This window comes from Siniperca chuatsi, linkage group LG4 (assembly GCF_020085105.1).
Source record: "Siniperca chuatsi isolate FFG_IHB_CAS linkage group LG4, ASM2008510v1, whole genome shotgun sequence".
Taxonomy (NCBI): Eukaryota; Metazoa; Chordata; class Actinopteri; order Centrarchiformes; family Sinipercidae; genus Siniperca; species Siniperca chuatsi.
The window spans coordinates 6711874-6733973 of record NC_058045.1 but is presented as its reverse complement, the minus strand read 5'-3'; the positions used below and the strand labels follow the sequence as shown (position 1 = coordinate 6733973).

General features: G+C 39.6%; 1 protein-coding gene and 1 long non-coding RNA gene across 5 annotated transcripts in view; one reads left to right on the top strand and one right to left on the bottom strand.

Annotated features, from left to right (window-relative positions):
• shisal1b (shisa like 1b) overlaps positions 1–15070 on the top strand; it is a 39097-nt gene extending 24027 nt beyond the window's left edge. For 3 of the 4 annotated variants that reach the window (XM_044192597.1, XM_044192599.1, XM_044192600.1), the window contains 2 exons: positions 111–324; positions 4057–4363. In XM_044192597.1, the coding sequence (XP_044048532.1) occupies positions 111–324; positions 4057–4363 (521 nt within the window). Of the gene's footprint in view, positions 1–110; positions 325–4056; positions 4364–11603 lie in introns of those variants that run through there. The other variant, XM_044192598.1, reaches the window with a different exon arrangement.
• On the bottom strand, positions 14673–20226 carry LOC122874565. The gene is made up of 2 exons (XR_006377633.1): positions 18083–20226; positions 14673–16812 (listed from the first exon to the last, which is right to left on the bottom strand). It is a non-coding gene; the product is annotated as an uncharacterized LOC122874565 (long non-coding RNA).
• Positions 20227–22100: the final 1874 nt, after the last annotated feature.

Sequence of the window (22100 nt, the reverse complement as noted above, 5' to 3'; positions counted from 1 at the left end):
CAGAGTACGGAGACAAACACAAACTCACGAGTCACATTTCAACCGAGGGTTTGTGTTTTTGTTTCTGAGAAAATTTGACGTCTAAATCTTTGTCTTCCCCAAAACTGCAGCCCTCTCAGCTCATTACCGAGTGTGTGAACCCTATTCCGACCACAAGGGGCGTTACCACTTCGGCTTTCACTGCCCACGCCTCTCAGACAACAAGACCTACATGTTCTGCTGCCACCACAACAACACCGCCTTCAAATACTGCTGCAACGACACGGAGTTCCAGATGGTCATGCAGATCAACCTCACCACCACCTCAGACGGTTATGCCCACAAGTGAGTAAAAAAAAAAACAACACAAAAAACCAACACTGCCATTTGACCCCTTTACACTGTGCATCTGCTCTATCAAGTACCAGTTCTGTGTCATTAGTCCTTTTTTCTTTTTTTTTGGTTTAGTTTGATTTCTGTTGGATTTTGGAAAATTACTGAAGATTTAAATTTGAGGGAAATATAATGAAATATAAATGTTAAAATGTCATTATTATCTAAATCACCACTGTTCTCCAGCAAAACAAGATGTAGAAAAAATTGTGAATTTTCTACTCACCAGGTGTGGCAGCCCTGCTGTGTTGAGTCAAATAATAAAGACACTACCAAAGAAGTACTGTACTTACTATACTAGGTCTGTCACTTTTTTTTAAAAATTCGAACTTAAATTCGAACATGGAAAAAAATTAAATATTCAAACTGTCATGACCCGTTCAAATTCAAAATGTACAGTCTATAAGAGCAACAGACCGTTTGAAGTAGTTTACCTTGTGGTTCAGCAGAGGACGCTCTTAAAATTCAGCTTGACCTATTACATGTTCTACTGACCTATCAGTAAACTAAGCCAATAAATAAAAAATGGAGGAGGAGCACTAGCGAGCAATCGGCTGATCATACGCTGATAATCACGACATTGAAGCGTCTGAGAAGCATCGTATTTTTGGTTATTTTTTCCTTGCCTTGCCAACTAGTGGTGACTACATGTCTTTTTTTTATATTTTCGGACTTTCCACAAGGATGAAGTGTGCAGAATTTCAAACGAGTCAGGCACATGACCACTGAGGTATTGCCATTCAGATTGATCATGTTACAGTAGTGCCACCTGTTGGCATCAGATTTTGTAGGCTCGGTCACAGTGTGTAAATGCACGCATTCTATAAACATGGTTGCAATTGTACAATACTTTCAAGAGTTTCTGTAAGATATGTAAAATATGTCACACCTACAAACCTTTGCTTGACCCATTATAGAAAAACGCAATGACACATGAAAAAAAAAAATGAAAAAAATAAATAATTTTTAGGTCATCTAAATATATTATGTACCAAATTTGGTTGAGATAGACTTTTAAGGCGGAAATGGATGAAACCTGTTCTGATTACATTAACCTTGAAATTAGCAATATAGGGCTGAGTGATTAGTGATTATTTTCTTTATCTATTAATAGTGACATCTTAAAATGTCTTGTTTGTTCAACCAAGAGTCCAAAACAATAATATATGACAAAGAAAAGCAGCAAATCCTCACATTTGAGAGGCTGGAACTAGAGAATGTTTGGCCTTTTTTCACAATTTTTGCTTGAAAAATGATTAATCAATTATCAAAATACTAAATGACTAATTGATTAGTCGACTAATCGTTGCAGCTCTAAAGCAATGCAGGATTAAGACAGGATATTTACTTCTCGGTTCAGGAGTAATGAGCCAAAATGTAAAGTGCTTTATTAATGGCTGCATTGTGGCGCTATCCACACAAGCTTATCAGTTCTTCTTTGGGCCATGACGAAAATTCCACCAAATTTCATTGAAATCTGTTTTATAGTTTTTGTGATATCCTGCAAAACACAAACGAACAAACAAAACCAAGACAGAACCTCCTCGACTTGGTGGAGGTAATTAGGGAAAAAGTAGGTTGTGCTGAATCTTGAGGCGAGTTTTATCGGAACAGCTATGGTGGAACAAACAGTTTCAGGGATGACATTTCCTCAGATCAGATAAAAACACCCGGTTATAGTCTGCCTGCTCACAAACGTTTCGCTCCCTCAACAGTATCGCACTCATTGACACCGTTTGCCTCTTGCTCAGAGGGTTTGTTGACATTGATCCACACCCACAGAGGCATTCAAAACCACCACAGAGAAGAGCAGATGCTGTAAGCAGTTGTTGACCCCACATGATAGCTCACAAAGCCAGGTGTTGAGTGCTGGCTCTTATATCAAGCATCACTATGGTATCCTATCATAGTACAGATATTCATGCAAGAATTATAGTACTTTATAGTATTATTAACAGTAAACCGCACTACACATGCCATGATATGACAGTATATTTTCACACATACACCTGAAGACACACTTATTCATTGCAGGATAAAGAGATTTAAGCTGACTGAAGGACACAGGAAAAATGAGCCTCTTGTTCTGTGGGAGCTCTCAGTGGGAGGTTTGGGTGACAAAACCACAGCTCTCTGTACTAATGCCCTCCCAGCATGCCTCTGTCTCGGACGGTTCACACTGCCCTGCAGCAGGTCATGATATTTCATTTTAGTGTCAGATGGCCCGTTTGGCAACTGCAGGTTTGATATTTACCACTGGCCAACCGAGTTAAACTGGCCATAACTCTGCTCTCTCCTCACACTGCACACTGAAAATGTTTTATTATAGTTTGAGATTTACTGCAGTTCGAGGTTAAACTTTGTCCTCTGAGGGTTACACCTGTAGTATATAGCTCTCCATATTGTTACAGAGTAGCTGAAATGCTGCAGAATCGAAATACATTCAGAGTGGAAGAGTCATTTTAAAAAAAGCTACAAGAAATGCTAGAAACCTTTGACAGATAATCAATAATTGCATCTGCTTTCCTTCTCCGAGGAAGCTGTGTTATATACTGAATAACATTTGTTTTAGTTGTGTGGTCATGATCGATTCCTCCAAGAACTGTGTACATATTCTTGTTTGCTTAGCCCCAGGTTGACTCAAATATAGTCCTACATGGAAAGCCGGTTGCCCCCTTAAATTACCTTAGTCGGTATACAAACTAAATTATAGGTACATGTCTCAGAAGCAGCGGTGAGGAAAGGTAAATGCAGTTAAGGATACATTTAGATTTGAGTGCAGTAGTGGCATTTGCTTTCCTTAGTGCTCATTCGAGCAGCTCAGATGTTCATTTTAAAGCCATTTATTCAGATACATATCCCCAAGGCCACATCATTTTCAGACAGCAGTGGATTCCCTTGATTAACTGAACTAGAAGCACTTGGACATCACTTTCTAGGGCTTCAATCAATGCAGTCAAATAAATTGCAAAGTGTGCCGAAGCAACCTTAACTATGGGTTTCCCTCCAAATAAATCTTTATTTTGAAGTAATATCCTGTGTCATCTCTGTCTCTCAGAGACAAAATAATATTTTTTTCATTCTGTCTAATAGAAGCATCCTAATAGGACTGAATAGCTTTCAGTTTGTGTGATATTCTAACTAAATGTCCTCAGTGCCAAAGAAACAGAAACATCACACCCAGACATTTAGTATCTCTGTTTTGGCAAACTTCTCAGGAAGCTATTTCTGCGCATTTACCTTGCTGTACTTTATGGATGTGGGTGGACTAAACGAAAGTTCAAATGTTCCCCACATAAATCCATCTGGATAATGTAATACATGGAGAAAATTTATGAGGTGAAAACTAGGAGCACAGATTTTCAGAGGCACAATGGAGGAGCCAATATGACATGGATTAAAAAGTCTCTTGTGCTAATGAAATTCTTTGTCCAATTTAAGAGGCATTATTTAAAAAGCAGCAAATAGAACAGATGGAGGTTTTTTTTAAATATATTTATTTAACTACTTTTTTTTTTATCAAGGGAGGGTTGGATGAACACCTAGCATCTCTCTCATCGCTATAGGAATTTAAGGGCCCAGCTTAAGGGTATCTGGATGGTATATCTGAGCATGTGAGGAGTGTTTATCGTCACCTTTCCCAAATTACACTGTGCTAATACTCCCAGTCTCTCTCTCACGCAGTAATTATACAGCTCTGGTCGGCGTGTGGATCTACGGCTTCTTCGTCATGGTTCTGCTGGCGCTGGACTTTCTCTACTACTCAGCCATAAACTACGAGCTGTGCCGGGTCTACCTGGAGAAATGGGGTCTGGGAGGTCGCTGGCTGAAGAAGGCTCGGAGTCAGTGGCACAGGTCCATGCCAGAGGAGAGCGAAGCCCAGGCTCAAGCCCAGCCCATGGTCCCCAGCCACTACCAGCCCCGACACAGCCTCAGAGGGGAGAGCCACAGCCCCACACTCCTGCCCTACAACACATCCACCGCATGGTGAGTCACTGTCTGGCACATGATGACCGCCAACCTGCAGTTGGGCACGCATGTCTACTGTAAAGCTGCAAGAATCAGCAAATAGTGATCTAAGATTGAAGTTATTACAGCTGGTGTCTTCATGGAGATGTCTCCATGGGAGAGAGGGCAGTGGGCAAATAATAATTTATACATAACAGGTAGCGGGAAAAGACATCTGATGATGTAGTGATGTTTTGAGTGATTGAGGACTTTACAATCTGAACAATATAGGACACCCTCTAACCTTAGACCCTCAATTGAGATATGGAAAGACTCAAGAAAGAAACCTTCAATTGGGGGAAAAAAAAGGGAGAAACCTCAGGAGAAGCAACAGAGGAGGGATCCCTCTTCCGAGATAGACAGAAGTGCAGAGTAGACAGAAGTGGAAGTAGAATTACAATACATACAAGTACACAAGGTATACTATTAAGAAAATATTAAGTGTAATAAGTTATAAAGTTGAAGAACATAAAACAAAAATGGCTCATATGTAGCCTTTGCCCAATTGGTTGTTATCCTACTCAAAGGCCACCAAGGTATATTTGACAATAATAATTCAGTTAACCTAAACAACTTGTTGTTGATTTTGTTTTCTCAGCTACCTAACTAGCCATCTGACTGATTCAGCAAAGCACTTTCTAACTTTGAGAACCCACACACAGCGAGGTGCAGACCTGAGCTGCATTGCAAGTCTATCAAAATTGTTGCACAACTCTTCTTTGATGGATTTAATTTAGTAAAGAAGCCAATGTTTACGTCAGATCCACTGTTGAAGCTAACCTCCACAGCACACTTATGTAACTCAACTCAATTTACAACATCACAGTGATGGCTGATTGAATACTTTGGATATGAGACAACACTGCCGTCAACACAAACCCCATCGGATGTATAGTATTTATATGTACCATTGGTTTCCAGTCAAAAAATACACAAAAACGTGTCATTATCTGTTCAACTTCTTTTAGAGAACCAAGACAGAAATTTAGAAAATACTGAAGACCTCCAAACTGACAGCCATACAGTAGGATGTGTTACAAAATCTAATTTGTTCTACTCTGATAAGCATATTGCAGTTCAGAGACTCTTGTTGTTGTTTGGAAACGCAATGAGTGTAACCGATGCTTCGAAAGATATGCAAGGGTCCCATTCAGAGATGTTCTTTTACTTCATTCCTTTTTTAACACAGTTTCTCTCTGCGTCTCATTTCCTTGTCTGTCTGTTTTTCTTTGTACTCAGTGTTTTGTTACGTAGAGAAAAACATGGCAGGGAAACCGTCTAGCAGGACAAATTAGAGCATTTCTAGCATACTTTTCCCAAGCCAACAGGGAGGAAGCTCAAACATCAGGCTCCCTGTTTACTTGAATTCCTTATTAAGAGTGCAGTGCACACAAAGACACACACACATGATTACTACCTACCAATGATATTGCTATCTCTGCTCCTTTCAAAATCATAGCAACTCTCTGGTAAAGAATTCAGTATATGGACTTTTTAAGAATTCTGCCCTTCCATCCACTAATGGATAATTTTCGGCAAAGCATCTGATATGTATTTGTCTTTCATCTCAAAATAGCTGCACTCTGTCTCAACATCAACCACTTTTTAAAAAGAGAATTTGTTTTTGGTTTTCTGACCAGCTCATTAAGGAGCGGTCATTATTAATGAATAGAAAAGAACGGAATAACGTGAAAGCTTCACTGCCCTGCAAGGGGCCCCTGACTCATATCTAACCTGAATGATTCGACTCTGAGTCACACTGGAAACCTTCTGTGTCAAAACACCATCTGCTGTCCTTTCACTTTATCTTTTTATTACCTTTGAGAGCAGTCACAGGAGTCTTTTAGGCTGCGTGTGACTGTTGTTAAAACATACAAGATGATGCCAAGAGTGAACTATAACACAGAGCAGCCGCAGGGAACTTTTCTTCTTTTTGGCAGGCATTGTTGAGACTTTCATAATATAGCTACACAATCATAGAGCACAGTCTGAACAAACCTACATTTCTGCGCAGTCAATTTTTCATTCAGTTCTCCGTCTCAGACACTGTGCACCCTATCTGTCTGACTGGGGCTCAGAGTCTCTTCCTAGAGGTAGACATCTCTCTCGGGTCATGATAATTTAATGTGGGCAGAGGTTTGACAAATGGCTTTCAGAAGCAGTGTGGACTGTGCGAGTCATAGATAGGAGGAGCTGGGATCCTGCAGAGGGATCCTGGGACTGCTCTGCTTGTGGAAACATGGTTAACTAAGACTGGACATATCCAGGGAGCCTCGTAATTAGACATGAAGTCAGTTCAGTATGATAGGACTCATCAATCCTAGACTTATGACGTTGACCTGTACTGGCAGCTCTCCAGCTTTAAGCCAGATGATGTCTATAAAAAGGTGTTTGAAACTGCAGCAAAACGCTCGTTGACGAAGTTGGCCTAGAAAACGAGTTTATGGTAATACATGCTGAGGATGACTGATGGGAACTGCTTCAGGATAGATAGCGGTGTGGGATAATCTTGTGCAACATCTTTCTCTATAAAAAGTGTAACTGCTTTTTTTAAGAAAGAGGACAGCATTTACAAAAAACTAAGAATATTCTTAGATAGTCACTCACATCCGTAAAAAAAAAAGAAAAAAAAAAAAGGTGACAGATGCTGGGAGCTAAATTCAGTCACAAGCCGTTTCTGGGGCAAGATTAGAATAGCCTGTTTGCAGTTTCACTTAGTGGGGCACTTCTCACAATCCAGAAAATGCTTACACTTTTTGTTAAATGTGTTAAGTAACCACATGGCTGATACTGTATGTATACCACAGCCGATGTTGCCCACACAGTGCGTCATCAGATGGCCTATGGCTTATTTGCGGGGGTACAGATCTTTATCCCCAGAGAGGATGCAGGGTAATGGCTCAGAAAACTGGGTCCACTTAGTTGAACATCTGTTGGCCAAATGTAAACAAATAGAGATGGGGTCAAATCCCACAACTGGCGCAGCAGCATCTAAAAACAACCCAGTCGCACAGCAACTCAGGAATCCAGCACAAATGGTTACCAGTGCAGCGGAGCAATCCTGACAGCAAGTCAAAGTATCAAATCATTTCTCCACATGCACAGATCTATTTCTTCAGAGAAAGTGCAGCTTGGCGTTCATCGTGTGGGAATACTGTTTACCATATCGCTATGTGAGCGGGCTGGTATATACTGCTGCAGACCTGCTGGGGGTTCGGTGTGGGCAGCCTGGGAAACTGTTATTACTTTCTCTCCATGGATACCCTTTATTAAAATATCCTATTCATGTATTCAGACCAGTTTAAACAAATAAAAGAAACTTAACTGATGTCATTCTTCACCAAATGATGTACGATCCATCTTCACTTGACAGGAAGAATGCATTGTTTCTTTACGAGCATGGGAATTGACAGCAGATGAGAGTTTACTCACAGGTAAGGCTGGGCAATATGGCTTATAAATAATATATCAGTATTTTTAGGCTATGCCGTGATATATGATATATATCTCGATATACACATTTTCTCTAAAATAACATACTGTAAATTCACAAATATTGCAAACATATGATGATTTTGTACCCAACAGTGTATAAAGCAGTTAAAAGTAGCTCAAACTTAAACATCTACAGCAGTAAAAACAAAACAAAAAAAACAAACAAAAACACAGCAGTAATATCAATCCAGAAACATATATAATACTAAAACACTGACAGGGAACATTTTACTGCACAATGAATACTTGCAGAACTTTTAGTTGTAGTGGAGCATTTTCACAGTGGGGTTGGTATTAGTACTTTTGCTTAAGTAATGGGCCTGAATACTGTATGAAAAAAATATTATAACAATTACCATTTTCATACAATCAACTTAGATTAGTGATCTTAAGAGGTGCTGGTAGGTGGATTTTGTTACCTTTAGACAGAGCCAGGCTAGATGTTTCCCCCTTTCCAGTCTTAAAGCTAAGCTAAGCCAAGCAGCTGCTGATTCCATCTACATATTAACCATTTAGACATGAGAGTGGTATTGATCTTCTCTTCGAACTCTCGGCAAGAACGTGAAAAAGCAATTTTCCCAAAATGTCAAACTATTCCTTTAAATAACATCCAGTTTAAAATGCATTCAAATGAACACATTTACAACATGACCGGTAGTGTCAATGAAGGGGTACTTGAGCTCATCTGACAGGGCTGTGGGGGTAAAACTGCACTAAGCTATCACATTGTAACAGGAAAATAACATTTTGGCATCACAAATCCTAGCAGGGCTCTCATGTACCCCTTAAACGGCAATAAACTCAACTGTTCCTGGAAGCTCCAGCTCTATCACCATAAAGTGCTCGGCAGCATTAAAGCCCTGATTGGTTGTCCACTCGTGGCTATTAAAAGTTTGGCCAGGATCCCAGTTTGTGCCAACCCTCTTTGCCCAGAAGTCCACCTCTAGCAATTAGTGGTACTGGGGAGCAGCAGCATCATCTGGATATCTTGACACCAGAAGGAAAATTTCATGGAGTTGGCAGTGAGAATATCCTATACTTACACTCTCTTATTTTACATTCCTTCTGTAGTGTGCCCACTCTGACACTCTCCCCTCTCAGAACTGCAAGAAATTAATATCTGATCTGCTGCTGTCATTTCAGTCCGGCTCTACTGCATATTTTACATAAATTTAGTTTGTCTTTAGTCAGTGCTGATCAAAACTTACTGAGCAAAAATAGCTGTGCAATCAAGATAAAAAATAAGCTGCTCCTTTGCTCATGTTTGGTGGCAGAATTAAAAATACAACCTGTCCATGGTGTACCCTGCCTCTCGTCCAATGTCAGCCCCCCGCGACCTTCAGGGATAAATGGGTATAGCTAATGGATGGATGGAGGGATGACTCAACGTTTGATTAATGTGTGCTGAGCATCAGGCAGAAGTGCCATAGATAAAAGTGGGAGAAATGAGATGTTGGGCAACATCAAATGGCACCACTGTCATGGGCGTGGGAAGTAGGGGTGCTGAGGGGGCGTCTCATATGAACGGGTCCATCGCTGCTTGAATGGGCATTGGCAGAGCCATGTCTCCTTATCTACTGTATGAAATGCGTGTCCAGGTGCTGTCTCACACATTCTTCCTCTCTTTGCAGTTTTCATGCATTAGTTCAGTGGTCCTGTAGTTAGTGTGGCTGCTTCAACATACAGTATGTTGGTGTTCATGTTTGCTGTCTGCTTGTGAAACGAATTGTTAGATATAATATATGGATACTGTATAGGCCTATATTAGATATAAATGATCCTGGCCATTCAAATGAATGCAAAAACCATAAATGTCACACAGCATTTTGTATGACATCATTAAATAGACTTATTTCTCTCAGCACCCCCAGCTCTGATTGACTTCCAGCGTCCCTGACTACTGTACATCAACCAGAACATGTCAAAGAGTCCCTTGGTGCAGCAGCTTGTGCCAGTAACCACCCACTCACTCAAGGTTGGTAGCTTGTTGGGCCAGCTGAGCTTAGCCATGGATAGAGCAGTCCATGTGAGGTGGCATCTGTCACCACATTCAGCATATACCTGACTCACCAGCAAACATAACACTGCCTCTTACTGTCAGACCTCAGTGACTCAGCGTTATCACCGAGTCTAGCAGTCTGTCTGTTACGTCACTTCAGTCATAGGTAACCATCCCTAACACCAACACTTAAACACCTGCCAGTCTGCAGTCTGCCGGGGAAATGACACTCAGCTACACTCTGCTCTACTCAGGAAGCTGAAACAGCATTTCACATCTTTTTTTCCCTGTTTTTTTCTGTCAGACTGTGATCAAAGCCTAGCTGTGTCTACTGCATATTCACATCCATCTTTGAACTCACTGGTTGGCTTTCTGTGGTAATAATAGAATTGTACATTATGAAATTATTCCTGGCCTGTCTGTCCACAGAGCGGCATGCCAAGACCTTGTCCAATTAAAGCAACACTCTCCATGTGGTGTGAGTTAATTAACATCATAGATGCTATAAAAGGTGGCTAGGCACAGAGTTCTGCTACAGGCTAAAGGGAAAGAGCAGGAGAATAGGTTTAGCTTTTTGCAAGTTGTAGAATGACTTCTGGCATTGCCGCGAGCAAGTGGGGTAGCTGCAATGTTGATTTTGGGCTATGTTTGTGATCTTTTATTAGATCTGTTTTGACACATTTACTTTGCATTTTAGTCATTTTCTCCAGAGTGCATTACAATAACCTTCAAATCCTAAAAGCACCCCGTGTTAATGAGCACAAGCATCAATGTCACATCGCCCTGCTGATAACAAATATCCCTGTGTTCATACAAGAATGCAAGGTAAATCAATAAGGTGAGGAGGTAGAAACTTTCATCTTCCCATTAACAATGTAGTTACATTATTTTGGGCAGCAGAAATGGGTGCGGTGGATGCGATTCATAGAGGTGGTGGTGGTGGAGCTGAAAGTCTTTACAAGAATCACAGACTTGTAAAATATTTCTGTAAATCTGATTGCTTTTTGAAAAGCAAAGCTGCCCCGTTTTATTAGTCTTTGTGTTTTCAGGCCTTGAACTGATTTTCAAGCCAATATGTTGTTATATAAAGATCAATGTGGACCATTAAGCACAAAGCACACACATCGTGATCTGAGACAGTTTCAGCCGTGCGGGTGAAAGCCATGTTCGTGTTGTTCAAAAGAATCCAGGAGATTTTTTCCAAACAACTTTTGTGGCAACTCAGTGGAATTTGATGACGCAGACGTGCACTGCGGGCTTAAAAATAGAGGAGAGGAGAAAACAATTATATAGCCTCCATTTCTTCCATTTCTCTTTGATCCATTTGTATGAAATCTTTGAAATATGTATACGTATGTATGTAAGTGATCCTAAAACGTTTCTTCTTCACTTGCTTGGTTTTCCGAAGCTTTCAACCACATCTTGTGGCCTTCATCGATAGATGGAGTATGTCAGTTGTCATGGAGATGACCAAAAACAGAACCAGAACCGGCCACAGCATCCAAAGCCAGAGACCATCCTTTAAGAAACAGTACAACCACCTGTTATTGCGAGACAGAAAGTCCATATTAAGGTCACATGATAACATCTAAACCATCTCCATGACAACTGGGCAAGAAATAGTCATGAAATGGTTGACCGCTTCAGAAAAACCAAGAAAGTGGACCTTGTCATATGTTTTGTCAAGAATGAATATTCATGCTCAGTTTCTGTATTTCTCTCTGGGCAGAATGATGCTGCGAGTGGACAAACTGAAGAGTAGCAACACCTTGTTTCCTTACCTGGTACAGAGGAGATGCCCCACAGATGCCCCTCTCTGGACTACTGACACAAACACCAGTGGTGGGCTAGCCATACTGTAGTAGTTAGAAGTGACTACTGCCCCTTTCTAATGAGCACAAAACACCCATGGACTGACAGAAGCAGGCTGATATGGCATTTAGAAACCCAGCTGAACAAAGGCTGCCAGGAAACACAGAGGACTGTACTGCTGCTGCCACAGCAGAGGAGCGACAGACACATTCAACTGCTACAGGTGTTCAGTGATCCCTTGAAATGGCTGCCAAGGCTCGGAGCATCCCAAACAAATCCAAGCTGAACTGGATAGACTGCACTCGCAAGCGAGGAGGCTTGCCTGTTTTTAAAAAAAAAAAAAAAAAAGCTCATCTTTCTAGATATAAAATGTTTATTACACTGCTGTGTCAGTTTGTGTTCAGTAGCAGTTAGACACAGTTGTGGGTTATCTATTTGGTGATTTATTTATGTGAAGTAGTCAGAGAAATATATGAGTGGTTAACATTCGGAACATGTAACAGCTTAGATTGATGCTGAGCATCTCACTTAGAGTAGAATGTTTTTGTTACTTACTGAAACTAGACACAAAATGTCTCTGCAGCCATGTTGAAAAACAATATCTTGTATGAAATGTTTTAGGTCTCCTTTCTGCAAAACAAGTGATTTCTCTTTATTGTAACGTGTCTGACGAGGACACGACGCCATACAGTTAAACTGCTGTAGATCTAAAGGTTTTACATTAGGTCATCAAGACTTCTCTTTGGTTTAGTGATGGAGAGGAAAGGGATCTTGACTCTCAATAAGTTATTCACTTAAAACATTAATGAGGATCAGGGATGCTTTCACAACAGCAAAGAGATTTATGTTAAGTTAAACATAACCTTAATCCTTGGCTATGCGCCTACAAGCCCATTTGAGACTATCACTTCATCAATTAGTGTGAGACAGTTGCCTCGGTAACCTCATCCATTGACTTGTTTGCCCTTCCTCATTACCGGAGCTGCCTGAAAAACAGCTCCATTAGCAATATGATGCAAATGAATATCCATTTGGTTCCTTTTTTGGTTCCATTTTGGTAATAGACAATAGTACGCGATTAGCCATAATAGAAAATGTAAAAAACCCATTAAAACCCCCTTCACTGTCAGCAATAATGTACAGTAGCTTAATCAGAAGGATTACATGGTATGTAAAAGTCTGAGGGGCCAGCCAAATGAGCACTGGGTAATCATCGAGGCGTATCGCAGAGGTTTCAGCTCTTTTTACATTTAATAAGAAGGTAAAGTCGATGAAATGGACATACAGTGTTTCTGGATAATGAACTCATATTGAAAAAGGTCTCCAACCATTTCTGTGTCAGCTTTGTGAGGAGAAAAGTGAAAACAATTATTACTTTTTAAGGAAAAGATTTTACTTTAGAGCTGCAACTAATGATCACTTTCATTATCGATTAATCTGCCAGTTATTTTCTCAACGAATCAATGAATCATTTGGTCTATTAAATGTCAGAAAATAGTAAAAAAAACTGGCCGTGGCAATTTCCGACAGCCTGAGGTTAGGTATTCATATTGCTCGTTTTATTTGACCAACAGCCCAAAACCCAAGGATTTTCACTTCACTATCAAATATGACACAGAAAAGCATCAAATCCTCATATCTGGAACTAGTGAAACCTTGAAAATTACTCAAACAATTAATCAATTATCAAATTACAACCATCTAGGGCTGCAACTAAAGATTAATTTCATCATTGATTAATCTGCCAATTTTGAGAATTTTTCAATTAATCAATAAATCGTTCAGGCTATTAAGTGTCAGAAAATAGTGAAAAATGTCCAACCAACAGTACAAAATCCAAAGATATTCAATTAACTGTCACGAAGAAAAGCAGCAAATCCTCACATTTGAGAAGCTGAAAAATAATTTAAACAATTAATTGATTAACAAAATAGTGGACTTTTAGATAAAATCGATTAATTGTTACAGCTCTACAAACATCACATTTTAAGGAAAAGTTATAACTTCATGCCCAAAATCCAAATTAACAACTGAGATAAATTCTCTGTAATAAAATACTGTCCTTTCTCTCTGAGAACAAACAAAGCAGCTGTTGGTGCCAGACTGTGTGCGAGCGACAGCGTGTGAAGACCAGGTGGACAGACGGTAGGTACAGTAGAAGAGGGGTGTCTGTCCCCATCTTGCATCTGCAACTGGTAATCTGGCAGCTGCCGAGCCTGTACGTGTATAGAATTTCTGGCCCGTGCACACATTGCAATGTCCTCGCTCAAAGCTAACACCATCTGATTCGACACAAAAACATGCAGACGGAAATGAGCCAGCCATGAGACATGATATTTATCCTCTCTGTTTAATGAAGTTTAAGTGGGACCCTCTGAACAGAACTCTGGTCGAGTGCTGTAAGCGGGGCCTGCCGCCGCCATCCTCAGTTATCAGCAATAATATTCACATTTGCTGAGTTGTTAGAGCCAGTTAATTCCCATTCCAATGGCTAAAGTTTAATTGTGTGTGCCCCCTAGCATGCTCATGCCATCGCTTTCAGGGGCAGAGGAACAGGATGTGTCCAAGTGAAATAATTGGCCCAGAGATCAGCAGTGGTTTTAAATTACACTCTCTTGCTCTTATTCTGTAGCTGCCTCCTTTTTCCCAGAGTGTAAACAGCAGCAGCAAACAGGGAGGAGAAGTTTTTAACAGGTGCAGCAGCACAAATGGGATTTAATTAGTCCCCAATGCTGGATAAGTGTGGGAAAAATCGTATGTTAGAGAACATGTCGCTTTTCTATGCTGTGTGTTCTGACCTGTAATAAGGCAAAGAGGTCTGTCCTTATCACCAATAATAGTCACACCCAGGGAAAAAACAAAAACAAACTTCATTTTGCCTCTGACAAGCAGTAGCAGGGTCAAAAATGGATTCCCTCAAAATGCATACGAGGAATCTTTCCCCCGTTTCTTAAAATGTTACAACTTGGTCTTGTGATGTTTTCTGTTTTGTTGAAAACAGTCTTGACTCTGGCCTGATGTGATGTGGTACTGTAAATCGTATCAGCTCAACCCTCTTCCCAAATACAAAAAAAGAAAAAAAACAGAACAAAACAAAACAAAAAAAAGGATGGGAAGAAGGGAGCTCACATCTGTTTCAGTCTCTCCAGGTTGTCATGGTAACAGTTGCCTTACAGTTGAATACTGTACACAGAAGCTTTGTAGTGGTTGATACCTCACTTTTTGGGTGTGGTGGTGATGATAATGTGCACCACGTTCTGTCTATGTATTTACTACTAGATAGAATGTTCAGTACCGTTTTCAGTTGGGTTGTTATTGCACTTGTTGACTTTGTATTGTCACGACAGGGAGAAATAAAGTTTTATCTTTTCCAGTGTGTTTAAATCCCTCTGTGTCAAGTGCTCTTTGGAAGAAAAAAAAAAACTCCTTTATTTCATTAAGCCTTTAAAGCCAGGCCCCTACGGAGGCCTGAAAGAGATGAAAGTTAGTAAAAGGTGAAGAGAAGTCTAGAATATAACTAAATATATCAATAAATAATACTATTAGTTATATAATTATAAAAGGAGTGTAAAAAGTTGGTTAAAAATAGAGATAACCATTTTATTTTGTCCTTTACCTCCAATGATTTGATAAAATAAATTAAAATTTCTTTAAAAGCTCCTTCGTTCTTTTTTGGGGAGTACGGGCACACGTTTAATCGTATATCTATTCCCTTTTTTCCTTCCAATTTTTCTGACGCTTATATGATAGTGAGATGGGTGTGTCCATTCATGTCCAGGGCAGGGATCGGTCCAAGGTGTGTGTGTATAACATCAGTGGTGAACACAGGGTGGAGCATTTGACTGTTTGCTAAGCACAAATACATGGTATTATGCTAAAAGACTGAGGCTAAAACTTCATGTCCCAGGCAAAAAGTCAGCATCCTCACCAGTGGATCCATGTAGAAGAATTTTAAAAAAGCAGCATATTGTTTTTGTAGTGCTGTGTAAAGCTAATTAGCCCTAGCATTAATAGTATGATAAGGATAAACACAGTGAATAGTCTAGTTGTAATGTAAACCAGAAACCACACAAAATAAGTTTCTGGACTAAGCTAGCAGCTTAGTCCAGAAGCTTTGCTGCGCCTAGTTATGGTTGCTAATCCATGACTGGACAATCACTTTTCAGGGGAGGGGTTTAGTGAACGGTCAAATGAAGAGTAAAATAAATAAAGTTTTGATTTATTTCTTTAAATGATCTGACATTTTCTTTTTTTGACCAACTGATTAGAGGTTAAAGGAAAATGTTTATGTCATTGATGTATTCAGTAGTGTTTTTGACTTGACTGATGACCTTTTACTGCCTTTTGTCAGTTTGGGGGTTCCATAAGCCTCTGAATGAACTATGTTTGTTTTTCTTTTTTTTATGGTCAATCAATACACCATGCGATGATTCATCCGGCCTCAAAGCAGTGTTCCTCTCAAGCTGACGACAGAGCCACATCCAAAACTGGCCAACATGGAAAAATCATTAAAGCAAAGCAGCGATGGTGGAAAAACTGAGGTGAAAGACAGACCCTGTCAGACCTCAACACCTTGCTTCAAATCAGACACCTGCTGCTGCTCGCTTGCGTCAAAGGCCCCCAGCAACCAGTTAGTTTGTTACCATGTTGTCAAGGTCCCTTTGAGCTTTCCTAATAAGCTCTCACTTCTACTTTTACCCAACCCTCATCCACCTCTGTCGATCATCCTGAACAGGTTCTGCTCATCAAACTGCCTCCTTGCTCTGCCATCTCTCCTCCATTCACTCCATCTGTGTCCATCTTCTTCCAGTATGCCTATAACCAACGCTCTTCCCATCTGCGCATATGAAACCAATTACTGCCATCCATCACCATTTAAAAACCATTGTCTGGATTTCCACATCCTGCTGTTACTGAGGAGCCTGCGATACATCCTGCCAACATTTTATCTATTAAAACTCCATTAGGCTTCGTCTCTCTGGTGCTACGTCTGCTCTGGCTGGATCTTCTGTGGCTCTGGCACCGCATTAAGATCCATTTGATGTACATATTAATGCTACTGTTTAATGGCGTCCATTTAAACTAGCCATGGTCAGTATTAGTAATACTGCCGTGGTGGACCACACCTAACAGATGCAAAGGAACATAAGAACAAAACAGGATAGTGTCAGACTAACGTTTGGTTTTGACTAATTTTTTGTATGATAGCAATGTGATGTTATTGTCTAACACATAGAAACTAAGAATAAGCTTCTTTCAACAGGCCATCAGGATGCCGAACTCTGACCTTTGTATATCCTCCTGCCTTGTATATGCCTTGTTTCGCCTTATATTTTTTATCTTCAATTTATCTTCAATTTTTCTCACTTATGTCAGCAACCTCACACGGAACAGATTTATTATGTAAATGATCTACAAAGGTAGGCTAATATTTGGCGTCTATGTTCTTGTCACTCCCCACAAGCATACACCAAGCTCAACTCAACTAATGTACAGTATGTACCAATGTATCGGGAGTGACAATAATACATTTAATTCCCTCAGAACTGCAGGGAATATACCATCTAGTAAATTGAGATGGACAAATCTAAACACCACAATCCACGATTTGTAGCAGCAAGCGAAGACACGACATCTATGCAGCAGATAATTACTAAGCATATTAAACTCACAAAAATACAATGCTTTAAGCAGCAGATCATTTCTTAGGAAATGTTATGTAGCAATTCATAAGCAAGAAAATTACCATCAGTACATAATACTGTATAAACATGAGTGCAGCTGAATGTAGGAGCAATGGCACAATGTAACAGGAGCTCAGCAGTTAAGATGTAATTGATATGTTGATATGAACAATAGTAAAACAAGCTGTCACATTCTGAGCTGAAGACAATATTGCAATGATATAATTATGTGAATGGGCTGGGTGCAGTCACGTTCAACCATCCCTAAAGCCAACATACAATATTATTTTTTACAACAGACCTGGCTTGCAGTGGGCCTCAAAACAACAGCATCAAGCAAGGGGGAAATATGCACAAAACCACTTCAGCCCCTAAGATCCATAACACTCAAACATGTATTCATATTTCACTACTATGTAAATCAATAGCATGAAAGCGTCACAATAAAAGCGCCAAACATCAACCAAAAGAAAAATAATGTCACTGTCAGACACTTCAAGGTGTTCATTTACAAGGAATACCAGTGCCAACACTGTAAATAAATTCACAGCAGCATAAAAGCAAAAAGACATCAAACAGATCTGAGAGAAAAATTAAAGCCAATCTCATAGTTTATTGATAATCCCAAGCACACAAACACCAACTCAACAGAGCCAACACATCATCTTACAATATTCATGTCAGCACAAGCAGCTAGCTAATAAAAACTTACCTTTGTGAAGTGAAGCAGTGATCTTGGCATGTAAAAGTGGGACTGACGTCAACATGGGTAAACGACGACTTCCGGTAGAAATTCCCATTTAGAAGGTGTGAAGCAGATGGAGCCCTAAAAAAATGTTGTAGTCCACAAAACCATCCTAAAGTGACATGGCACGACTGTTGGCAGGCTAGCTTGCTTATAAAACGCTACATTAGCAGTAAAGGTGTTTAGAGTTACATTAAAAAGTTGGATGAATAAACAATGCCAAAAGAGTGGGCGGGGCATTGACGGTTTAAAAAGTCCGCCATATTGTAAAAGGGTGCGTTTAGTTGCAGCCAGGAGAGCCTGAAAATCAACAATTAGTTTAGAAAGGCATGATTTATTATTTTTTGGAAGTGTTTTCAAACACTATTTTTCGGCTTTACAAGAGAAAAGACCTCAAAGATGAAGACTAACTGGTTGGTTAACCGCCCCACCTCCGCTGAAGAGCGGGACAGCCGCTTCCCTGAGGTTTTTCTATGGAGAGCTTACCTGGAGCTGACGTGGAAACAGTCCCGGAAGCAGGAGCTAATGAAGGCCTAATGTGGCCAGTATTAAATTAATATATAGCACGTTATGGAATAAATAACCATAGGAATTCATCCATATCAAAATATTTAATATAACCATGAAATTGTGACACAGTTCAATACATTTTTAAAACTCATCCTGCTTCTTTTCACAGTAAAACAGTTTTGATTGCATGTCATTTTTATTTAATTCCAGCGGTTTTCATTTTACAATGCCCCTTTTTCCAAGTCTGTTTTTATTTCACAATGCCATTTTACCAATGGGGCAGAGCCAGTTATGTAAAGTTTATTTATATTGCGCCTCTCTAGGTCAGATTCACAAAGTGCAGTCTGGCATTATGAAATAAAAAAGTCATTAGGAAAAATGGCTTTAAAATAAAGACAGACTTTGGACATTTTAGAATTAAAAACTGCTGGAAAGAAACAAAAATGGTCTACACTAAAGAGTGTTGAAAATGTATTGGATTATTTCACAATTTCATGGTTCTATGATATATTTGTCTGAAATTATTGATGTGATCATACTTATTCATTGGGTATCTATATTAGTTGATCGATATAGATATTCTTTAATTAAACAAGAAAGTATAATTGGGTTTTAAAATCTACTTAATTTGTGAGTTACGCCACTGAAACTGAAAACACGATGATGGTGACGATTGCTGCACCATCTGCTCTACTACATCCGGATACTGCATTGATGTTTTCAGTATGGCTCTCCTACTGTACAGTTTGATCAGAAGCTCAATACTGCACCTTGCAGGTGGTTGAGCTTTAATCTCTCCCAGACTGTTGACATTACCTTCTGCCTCCAACACAGCATATGAGGGTTGAGATAAGGACAAACCTGTAAAAACTGATTGAAAGGTTAAAGCAATTAAATTAGAGCAAATTGCTTTATTATTCATTCACAATGTACCCACTCAACAAATTCTTCAGTTACAGTGGCCATGTACAGTGCACAGTCTAACAATTATTAATTCAGCTGCACAACTTATTTTGCAAATTATATAATTTAAATGACATATAATGGTGGTTCAGTGGTTAAACTGGGTTTGACTTTCACTATTAGTTCTTTTCTGTGTGGATTTTGTATGATCTCCTCTGTATCTGTGTATCACTTAAAAAGACACCCATGTTTGGTATCAGCTGCTAAAGCCCCGGCTCACTATGAATACTGAGAAGAGGTCAAATACAAAGGACAAGTTTCCCCCAGGAGGATCAGTAGTTTGTTGTTTGTAAATCACTCTTCATTATGTCCTCCTAGGTCAAAGCACCAAAGAGAAAGTGTGGATATCCAGTATAATTTATTTTCAGCAAAATAACAAGCTGACTCTTGGGAGAAAATAATGGGCTCTGTTTTTTGTTGTTGTTGTTGTTGTTGTTGTTTTGGCAGAATTCAAATGCCACCAATGTACTCATTTTGTTTTAATGGCAGAAACTTGTGGGTGCATTTTTTTCAGAGATCATATGATGGCATAAATGACATCCTGATTAATATTTCTTTTTTTATATATATATATATATATATATATGATATCTTTACCTTCAGGATCTTCAGTGGAAATTAGGGACTTTGTTACTACTTTTTTGTTTACTAAGACGTATGATTGACTTCATATGGCGACTTCTGATACAAATTAGTTTAAGCGTTTGATATGTCATAAAATGTAATAAAATACATTAAACCTGAACATCAATTGCCACCTTTTTTGCAGCAAGAGCATCATTTATTTGTAAATACACTTACAAAACCGCAAGAGATCTTGTATTTATTGAAATTACTTAAACTGATTTCCCTCGTACGGTTTTCCATCTACACCGCCTCCCCTGCATCCTGCTCTACAATGAGTGCATTTGAAACATAATCATAATCTCCATAATGATTCTTGAGTGTAGCGGCACACACTAAATGCATTTTATATGTAACACTGATGCAAAACCCATTATGAACAGAGAAACTGTGAAATAGTCTGATATTGTAGAGGTCTTTCACCGGTGCTCTGAACAGTCCTGTAACTGCGTGGACTGCAGGTCTTTAAAGGTCCCGCTGGTTCACCCAAAGCAGGTGACCTTTGACATCATTGACTGAGCTCCTACAGCTCGTCACTGATTTCATTCTGGAAACTAAGACTGACAGTTTAACATAAAGGAGTCTTTCTCCTTAGCTCAGTCGCAATCAAAAGGTGTACAGTTTGGTCACTTGCGTAGTGTTGTTTGGTTGTACATAATGGACAGTTCAGTTCTGTTAACCTTTTATTAGTAATTAGCCTTCTGTTCAACAACAGCTGTAAATGTGCCCCAAATCTAACCACTGTCAAAATATCTAATTTTTAGATATTTCAAACTAACTAATTTTCACTTGATTTAATTTCTTCCATTGCACTTTTATTTTTTTTTACTCTTAATCCAGTTGTCCCCAACCTTTTTATAGGATGACCCCTTAAACCAACAATAACTGTTTTTGTTGGCCACTTGGGAGCAGCAGAAACAAGCTGTAAACACAACACTGACACATTATAACTATATAGAGTTGATATGGCAACATGTTAGCAAACAGTTGCCTATTTACACATCCAGCAGATATGAAGCAACATTTACATTTATGTGGAGTCTTGTTTCTGGTCACCTGATGAATGTCCAATATTTACTCTCCTTTTAGCTCTGTTTTGGTTTCCACCCACTCCTGAGGGAAATATTAGCTCAATGCTGCTAAATGTTCCACTAAATTCACCAGCTACTTGCTAACTTTGTCTGTCTACCATTTGGTGCTGGGCAGGTAGCACAGTGGCTTCATCAGAACTTTTTCACTGAAAACAGCTGCCTGCTGTGGCAGGAAACAACGCCAATGAGAGCGGTGAGACTGAATCAAACAAGTTGTGGATCGGAAAACCAAAACAATGAGATGAAGCTCCGTAGAGCTGAGGGGAGCTGCAGAGTCAGGTGATAAACCTCTATGAGTATTAACCCTTTTTTAATATAAAAAGATTGATTACAGAAGCTTTAAAATGAAGCAGTGACCCCTCATCACACATTGCATATGTCAGTGAATTGTGACCTGTTCCCAACCCTCAGGTTTGGAGCAACTGTCTTCATCTATCCTTTTTCTAATTATTTATCTTGTGTACCTCATCATTTTTATGTTGAGCAATGTTGAGTGTACGAAATGTGCTATACACATGAATTTGACTGCCTTGAACACATATAAGACAAGCTGCTTGGCTTGATTACAATAGTAGTGTTAAGTCTCTCGATTCTTTAAAGGTGGTGTATGCGATTCTGCAGAAATCCAATACCATGACAGATACCATGACATAGAGCGAACAACGACACACCAAGTAATGTAACTAACGTTAGCTAGGTTGTTGGTTATTAGACTGTCCCTACTGTTGCTGCTGTGAAGCCGACAGCCAGAGAGGACGAGACGGTTTCTCAGCCAGCACAGCAGCTCCAGACAGCGA